We start from the raw sequence: 9,452 nt of genomic DNA, 5'->3' as shown, positions 1-9,452 counted from the left end.
CTGAGCTGAAGGCAGATGCTTACCCAACTTGATCCACCCAGGTGACCCCAGTCTTGTTACTTAATATATGCCTAATCTTTGGAACATTAGTATCAGCCATTCCATATTTTCATTAAAAATACAGTTTAAAAATATTTAATATTTGCTTGTGTTTTCTAATTTAAGGATGGAGAAATTGTACATTAGGGAGTAAAATCCAATTACATGTCATTACATCTCTAGTTAACAAAATCAGTCTTTTTAGTTTCTTCAGAATCTTCTGTGAAATAGTCAAAATTGTTGTCATTAATGGAGAAAGGAATGGAAATCCCCATTACTTTTTAAACTCCATACATGCTAACAACATCCCCTAAAGTGCTTTGCAACTCTTCAAGATTACTGCTCACTTGTTCAGTGAGATGCATCTCTGTCATGGCATTCTCGGAAATGGATGGTGTGCAGCGGGGGCTGGTGCTCAGAGGCTTTGGGTCTCCTGGAGCTCTCTGACCAGTTTAGTGGTTTATCAAGTTTCCTTTGGAACATCACAACATCTTCAGTCAGATCTCTCACCTGGAGTTCTATACCTCACTGCTCTTAGTGCTGTGAGCCTGTCCTGTTGAGTCAAAAAAACCTAGATCCATTTCTGTAACCTTTGTATTTTTTACTATGTCAGTTGTCCTGTTCTGGTCTTCATCTTTAGGTGATGGTGTCCCCCAACTCCTGGGAAGTACTAAAATGCCTCTTGTGAGAACATGCACTAAATTATTTGTATAGCCCATGGATAATCTCAGCATGTGGCTAAAACTCATAGCAACTGAGATCCCTAGGAGGACGAGTCTCCCCCGTAAACCCAGTAGATTACAGCAAAATGATCCTTGAGCATATCTACAAATATTGTGATATAGTGTGCTCTAAGAAACCGAATGTATCACTATTATACACTTCATTCCTTTTCTCTTCTTGCATATTCTTCACTCAGCTGACATCTTTCAGTTGCTATTCCCAGTCTTTTTTTTTTTTTTTAAGTTTGTTTGTTTGTTTGTTTGTTTTAGTAATCTCTATATCCAGTGTGGTGTTCAAGCTCACAACCCCGAGATCAAGAGTCTCATGCTCTTCTAACTGAGCCAGCCGGGCACCCCCATTACTTCCAGTCTTAAAAGGCAGTATTTTTAAAGAGAATCTAAAGCAAGTTAATAAAAATGAAACTATGTACAAAAAAAAAAAAAAAAAAAAAAAAGGCAGCAGCCTGGTTCTCCTACCACAGGATTCACAGAATGGAAAAGTCCCATTGTCTTTGCCCCCTCTGCTTCTTTTTCTTTGAATTTTGACTGTTGAATTTTCTGGTCAGTTTTCCTCTAGATTCTTTAATAGTGCATCACAGTCTGCTCCTGTTGTCTTTCTAATTTATTTTTTGTATATTTATGTTGAAGCATATCTTCATTCATGTTTACATAATTTGATTTAATTTCATTTAACTGTTTTCTGGACTGCAAGCAACTTCTGAAAACTTAGGCATTGGTCTCTTCATTACCTCTTGTCTTGCCTAGTCTGATGGGTATTGCTTTATGTTTCTGGTTTTGAATCCTTTGCATGTTTGCCATTCATCAGTACTCGGCTTCGGACTCCGTATTCTTTGACTAAGAACTTCTATTTCTGCCTGTGATAGCATTTTGCAGTTTCATAACAAATAGTACCTGGTGTGTTGTCAAGTAAGCATTAATACACACTAACTTGAGGTTATCCTCCGGTTCTTGGAGTCATCTTTCTTGATCTTCTTTTGATATTAAAATCCAGTGGGTATTTAATGATCATGGAGTAATTGGGAGCAATAAATTCAGTCACAGGAAGAGAACAGAAAGCAGTTTCCTTTCTTTGCAGTGTACTTGTCAGTTGATTCCAAGCTTCTAGAAGGAGTTCTGTTCTCATTTCTCTCCTGAGGTGCTCTTTTTTTTTTTTTTTTAAGATTTTATTTATTTATTTGACAGAGAGAGATCACAGTAGGAGAGAGGAAGGGAAGAGATCACAGAGAGAGGAAGGGAAGCAGGCCCCCCGCTGAGCAGAGAGCCGGATGTGGGACTCGATCCCAGGACCCTGAGATCATGACCTGAGCCGAAGGCAGCGGCTTAACCCACTGAGCCACCCAGGCGCCCCTCCTGAGGTGCTCTTAAAGGCTTCTCATGAACATCTGTTGTCACTGGAGCCTGACACGGAGGGTCTTTCTCTGCCTTGTTGTCCTGCCTTGTTCTCCCTCCTTTTTATGTTTCTGTACTTTTCTCTTCCTCATCTCCCACCTCCAGCCCCTCTTCTTCCACTGTTTTCTTTTTTCTGTCCAAGTGTGATGATCACTTCTTTTTTTTCCCCAAAGAGGCTTGAATTATGTCTTGAGCTGCCAAACTCTCCTACCCCCATGAACTCTTGGCAGTATTTGCTACTCAAATTTAATAATACAGTTTTTTCCTGAACTCTTTTGATTTCTATAGTTGTATGTCTTTTCTGTTATAATATAAATCTTATCTTTTAATTATATGAACAAAGTTTATCATTTGTTGTATCTTAAATAGAAAATGGTTTCAAAATTGTAATACCAAGGGGTGCCTGTGTGGCTCAGTAGGTTAAGTGTCTGCCTTCAGCTCAGGTCATGATCTCAGGTTCCTGGGATCCAGCCCCTCACTGGGTTCCCTCTCAGTGGGAGCCTGCTTCTCCCTCTTGCCCAGGCTTGTGCTCTCTCTCAGTATCTCTGTCTCTCTCTCTCAAATAAATAAAATCTTAAAAAAATTGTAACACCAATATTCCTACTAATAACAAGTCCACTGAGTAAAGTTTAAGGCTTACTTACAGTTCTTTTTGTCCTTAGGCCATATCCCATTTGGGATAAAAAGACAGATTACTTTTTTTTTCAAAATGATGTGGAATAATTATTTTCCATACGGTTATTTGACCAACTTAATGTATAGTTCATTCATATTACTGTGTTTTCAGTGTAGGGTTTGCTTTTCAACTGTAATTGATTTTGTCAACGTATAAAGTCTTTACATAACTTAAAAGTTAGAACTGTATTAAAAGGTATCCTCAGTAAATGTTGCTTCCAGCCTCATCTCCAACCTTCTATTCTCTCTATCTTCATGGGGAGAAAACATGAGAATAATATTTTTATTTTTGCTTGATCCTCTAGTGGTTGCTTTCTTTCCCTTTAAAATTAGGCAAATAATATATATTATTTCCCCTCCTTTTTCTTTTTAAAAGATTTTATTTATTTATTTGACAGAGAGAGAGACAGTGAGAGAAGGAATTCAAGCAAGGGGAGCTGGAGGAGAAGCAAGCTTCCTGCTGATCAGGGCTCAATCCCAGAACATTGGGATCATGACCTGAGCCGAAGGCAGACACCTAATGACTGAGCCACCCAGGCATTCCTTCACCTCCTTTCTTACATCAAAGGTATGGTAACTCTACATGCTGATTCATACTTTAGTAAAATTTTAAGCTTACTCTTTTTGCTTCTTCTAAATTCCATTTTGAAAAATTTTCAAGGATATACAGAAGTAGAATAGTTTCATCAACCACTATTTACTTTTTCACTCAGCTTCAAGAATTATCAATGAGGTCGTGTAAAGAGGAGGACTTAGTGGTGCTGCCATGTGTACCGTCTTAGGGCTTTGCGCCTTTCACAGAACCTCCAGCAGCACTATGTTGGGACAGCATCCGGAGGTTCACAACCTCTGTGGTCCGTAGGAGCCACTGTGAGGGGGGCGCAGGGAAGGATTTGCCATTTTCAGTGGAAAACAAGGGGCGATTATTACTTATGATGACTTTGTACTTTGGATCTGGATTTGCTGTACCTTTTTTTATACTAAGACATCACCTGCTTAAGAAATAAGGATGTTTTAATTGATCTATCGCACAGATGTAGAAAAGAACATTTTGAGAGGTGCAGTCTCTTTGAAAAACGGACCAAACTCTTGAATTCAACATACTCAGTATGTTTGTAAACAAACTTGTGGCATGGATCCTTAATGGCCTTGTCTCTGAAACATGGAATGTAATACTTATGCTTACTTTTTTATTTGAGAAATAGTCCAGGATTAGTTTGTTTGGACAAAATATGTGTGCATATTTTGTTTTTAGCTTTTATTTAATTTTTGATTACTAGGTCTGGACCTTGTTTTTAGCTTTTATTTAATTTTTGATTACTAGGTCTGGACCTTGTTGGTAATTTTTAATTGAAAAAGGAAGAAGTATGCTTTTAGTTTTTCTTACTTTGAAGCAGTAAAACTGTTTTTCTTTATGAGAGATAATTAGTTAATCATGAGGAAAACCAGTAGTATATACACAATGAAGTCCAAGAGGTTTTTTTTTTGTCCTTCAGAATTGTGATCTAAAACTAAATTTGGCCTTGATAAATTTTCTGTTGACCAATACTAGTTTTGTTTAGACTAAATAAAAGTAGAATATATGAAATGAAATGTAATAGCATCTAAGACACAATATGGAAGTATTCCTTTATTCTGGAATTTTAGTAGAAATGTACTAAAAGATGGCTCTGATTAGTAGTTGAATCAGTGAATCAAATTTATATTATGGATGGTTAAATGCTGCTAGCTATATAAAATGTAATGACTATTCCTAGGGCTTTGTATTGGGGTAGAAAAAAGATAGTGGCTGAATGTTATAGTCCTAGTTTGGTCATTTTTGGAATACCACTCTGGTATTAGAAGAACGCTGTAAAGTAGAGGTTATAAACCGGTGGTCTGTTTGAGTGCTAGACTTTTTGGTGATTAGGTATGCTGTAGTTTTTAAACCAAAATTTAAAAACTAGAATAGTTGCAAGAAAGTCTCTGGATTCTTAAAAAATTGCTGTGGGTGTTTCTACATCCTTTCATAGAACAAAGCCACTGCCAAAATTAGTCCTCATCATAACATTAGATGTCCTGTATATTCCTAATGTTAAACTGTTGATTTGCTGGAACCTTAAAAAACTTTTTTCTTCTATGCAACGGGACCTATCTTGACACTCTTCAATAACTGTGTAATAACTACTTAAATATGGATATGTAATTAAATTTTTATGACTGCTCCCCCAAATTATCAATGAGTTGTCAATCTTGTTTTCTTTATTTCTCTATGCCCCTGTATTCTTTTGAAGGAAATCCCACATGTATTATTTCATGATATTTATAAATATTTCAGCATCCTTCTCCCAAAGTGAAGAATTTCTTTTAAAAATATAAATGACCATAATGCCATGATCATATCTAAAAATTATTGATTTTTTAATATAATCAAGTATCCAGTCAGTATTCAAATGTCTAATTATAGAACTGACTCTATTTTGAATACTTTGGAGCCCCCATCTTAAGGGATCTCTCACCTGCAGTCTTTAAGATAGGCAAATACATCTCCACTTCCCTGGTGGTTTAATCCTTCCCCCAGCCACATGGAATCTGGTGATGCCTCCAGCTTCCCTTTGTGGAGGTCTGTTAGACCTCATAGACAGATTCTAAGATAACCCCACACTGGCTCTCTCGTACATGGCTTACATCACATCCATGGGAAACTACCCTGCATGTTTTGCCCTGAAAATTCTGAGATTTTAAGCTAATACCTATTCTCTCCCCCCCCCCTTTTTTTTTACCAGCTTCTAGACAGTGTTCCTCTTCCCACTTAGATTTCTCAGATGAGAGTTTGACACTAGTCCCCAATGTTCCCCAGACTCCAGGGACATATAATAGTCCCTCCAGTGGTTCCTAGGAGCCCTCTTGACAGACTTGATATGAGAGAACCAGTTTGTACATGTAAGTGAAAAGGTTTAGGAATAAGCAAAAATAAAAAGTTACACAGATTTTACTCCAAATTCTAGAGGCTGGCATGTTTCACAGCCATCTTTGTTACCTAATTTCTGTCTTTAGTCTCTGCAGAAATTTTTATCTTAATATCCTCTTACATATTCAACCACCCTATTGGGCAATCAAATTTAAATAAAGTGGTATCTTCACTTTCACCTCTGTGCATTGAAGTGCCCAAATCTGAAGATTGATTAAATTTTACATTAACTTAAATTTTACATTCTTCAATTTATAGTATGTGAATTCCATCAATTTTCAAAGAGAACAGTCAGCAAACATTAAATCCACTGTTAGGTGGTTTTACACTTGATTTTGCTATTCAAGCATACTTCTCTGCTTCAGGTGAGCCCAGATCCTAGCTTCATTGTTACCAGATGCATGGAACTTCAGTTGTCCAATTATGTACCCTGCTCTTACACAGTGAGTTTCTTTCTGTTTGTTGTTGTTGTTGTTAAGATTTTATTTATTTGAGAGAGAGTGTGCATGTGCACCCAAGCTGGGGGGAAAGGCAGAGAGAGAAGCAGTCCCCTGCCGAGCTGGAGCCTGACCTGGGGTTCAGTTGTGGGACCCTAGGATCATGACTTGAGCTGAAAACATATGCTTAACCCACTGAGCCACCCATATGTCCCACACATTGAGTTTCTGATCAATTTGTTAGAGTTTTCTGTTTGGGAAAGAGGGGACCCTCATATTACATCTTCTTCCAGCTAAGTGTAAATATTTATTTGTATTAGGATTATGATTACTTTGTACAAAAATGTCTCCCAAATGCATTGGTAACTATGAATTCTAGATAACTGTGAGGCCTGAATATTGACAGGCTAAGCCACTGGTTGTTTCAGCTTTACTATCAGATGGTATAAAGCCTACTGTTTCCACAGTATATCATTTCTTTTCCATTCATAGAAACACTCCAATATTTGCATTTTCTGTAATGAGAATCTGTGTTGCTTTGACAAGGTTTTTGCCTTTGAGCAAAAGCTTTTAACAGATTACCCATAAGGCAAGAGATAAGTGCATAGAAAGAGAATTAGATCAGGACTCTAGAGACCCAGATTAAAGTTCAGGAATGCTTGCAAGAAGCTATGAAACTATGTTATTATTCTAATCCCTAATATTATTTTTAGTGACTTTAAAATCTTTTTTTCTGCATAAGCATATTTTCTTTCAGAGTACTTCAAAATAATGTGGGATATTATTTATCACTAATACAGATAGGTAATCCTATAATTTATTTATGGCTTTACAGTTTTCAAAGAATTTTCATAAATATAAAAGCCTAAAAATGTCAGATCTTTTTTTGAAAGACATCGTGTTTGGAAATCACAACAATTTAGTTGAATATACTCTTTATTTAGAAAAAAATCCCTTCCAACATTACAGAGATATTAACGTAAAAGATAAAAAAAAAATTATAGTCCTTGTATTATCTACTGTTTACAGTTTGGTGTGAATTTCCCTGAGCTTTATTCTTCTCAACATGTACTTGTTGTGGTGATATTTTTCCTTTTTAAACAAAGAATAATATTATCCATGCTATTTTATCACTTTTTTTCATGTATCAATCCCTTTTGAGTATCTTCCCATGTTTACATTACATCAGATCTACTCCATTTTTCAATTAGGCACAGTATTCTATGGTTCGTTCAGTCACTTATTGATAGACATTTAATTTGTTCCCAGTGTTTCTCTAATATGAACAACACTGCAAGAATATTCTCACAGTCTTTGGAATTTCAGTAAGTACATCTGAAGGATAAGTTCCTGTTTAGAATAGTTGCATCAAAACATCCCAAATTGTCTTCCAGAAAAGGTAATACAAATTTCCACTTCCATCAACAATGCATAGTAATTTGACAAACTACTTATTTTCTTATCTTCTTTTCTATGTATGTAAAAATTAGTGAGCTGATGCCTCTGCATTTATATTCTAATTACTTGACTCTCTTCCACCATTTATGGCAATTTCCAAAGGTCAGCTACTATATGGCTTACTCAGCAGTAATTCCTTGGTGGGTAGCCCATGGAGTGGCATGTAGTACAGCATCAATTATCTATTAAATATTGGAAGGATCTCTCCAGATCCCTTATATTATGGCTCAATGATGATATGATATTGATGACATGGCTTAATGAGAATATGATATTGATGACATTGTGTGCTTTCATGGATAGCTAAATTTGAAGTATGAATTGTTGGCAATAAGTGATGAGGATGAGTGAGATAATGGAAATATATATATATATATATGCATACATATATACACACAGTGTATATAGTGTTGTATTTATATTATATATTATTTTATTATATATGCTGTGCGTATATATACTACATAGACTACATATTATATGTATGTACTGTGTGTATATATAAAATATATAAAATAATATATATTATATAAAATATGTAAATATATAAAGTATTACATATTTATAATATAATATAAAATATATAATATAAAAATATATTTCTCTGCATTTTGCTCTAATGAGGTGATTCTTGGTGGGCTCCTGAAGGGGGTAGTCACCAAAAAGACCAAGCCATGATTAGAAGCCTGGGAGCTTTATCTCTACCCCACATTGTCCAGAGAGGAAAGGAGGGTAGAACTAGAGCTAACAATCAATCATGTCTACATGATGAAGCTCACATAAACATAGCTAAAGTACGACTTAGAAGAGGTTCTGGATTAGTAAGCAAGTGGAGCTGCTAGGAGAATGGTTTTCTGGGAGAGAGCATGGAAGTCTGTACCCATTCCCTCATACCTTGCCCTATACAGCTCTTCCATCTGGATGTTCTTCCGTACCTTTTATTATATCTTTTTATAATAAATTGGTAAATGGTAAACATTTCCTGCCTTCTGTGAGCTACTCTAGAAAAATAATTGAACCTAAGGTGGAGCTTGTGGGGACCTCTGATTTATAGTCAATAAGTGAAGCACAGTGACAGACTGGACTTGAAATTGGTGTCTGAAGTAGGGGGTAGGGGGTTGAGGGAGACAATCTTGTCAAACTGAGGCCTAAGCCTATGGGATTTGATGTTATCTCCAGGTAGTGTCAGAATTGAGTTAAATTGTAGGGCACCCACTGGTGTCACAAAATTTCTTGGTGTGGGGGAAAAAACCCCACACCTTTGGTGACAGGAAGTGTCAGAAGTAAAATGTTATGTGTGAATTGTAAAGGAGAGACACACAGGAGCCATGAGTGTTTCCTACTCAGGATGGTTCTGAAATTCCTAAAGCTCTTTAGTAGTTTCTTTCAACTGTAGAATATAGGTTGAAATACAGAGGATATAGTAGGTTGAAAAGAAAACTGTTGGGGTGCTTGGGTGGCTCAGTGGGTTAAGCCTCTGCCTTCAACTCAAGTCATAATCTTAGGGTCCTGGGATGGAGCCCCGCATCGGGCTCTCTGCTCAGCAGGGAGTCTGCCCGTCTCCCCTGCTTGTGCCCTCTCTCTTGCTCTCTATCTCAAATAAATAAAATATAAAAAACTGTCCACTAAATCTTTTATGAATATAGGCTAACAATCAAGAAATTCCTATTGTATCTCATTGTGAGGGGAAGTAAATAAACCCCTATTCCAGAGGATCTTTAGACTGCTTCCTCTTCCTGTGAGGTTATTTGGTCAATTAAA

The 9,452-nt window shown here is 36.5% G+C and overlaps 1 protein-coding gene across 1 annotated transcript; it reads left to right on the top strand.

Annotated features, from left to right (window-relative positions):
• Positions 1–426: 426 nt before the first annotated feature.
• On the top strand, positions 427–3,853 carry LOC123394308 (cytochrome c oxidase subunit 7C, mitochondrial-like). Its single transcript, XM_045088056.1, has 2 exons — positions 427–433; positions 3,648–3,853. The coding sequence occupies exons 1-2, from the start codon at positions 427–429 to the stop codon at positions 3,851–3,853; spliced, it is 213 nt and encodes a 70-aa protein (XP_044943991.1).
• The last annotated feature ends 5,599 nt before the right edge of the window (positions 3,854–9,452 follow it).

Source organism: Mustela putorius, unplaced genomic scaffold (assembly GCF_011764305.1).
Source record: "Mustela putorius furo isolate JIRA1106 unplaced genomic scaffold, ASM1176430v1.1 tig00003834_pilon_pilon_pilon, whole genome shotgun sequence".
NCBI classification, from domain to species: Eukaryota; Metazoa; Chordata; class Mammalia; order Carnivora; family Mustelidae; genus Mustela; species Mustela putorius.
This window is presented reverse-complemented; position numbering and strand designations above follow the sequence as displayed.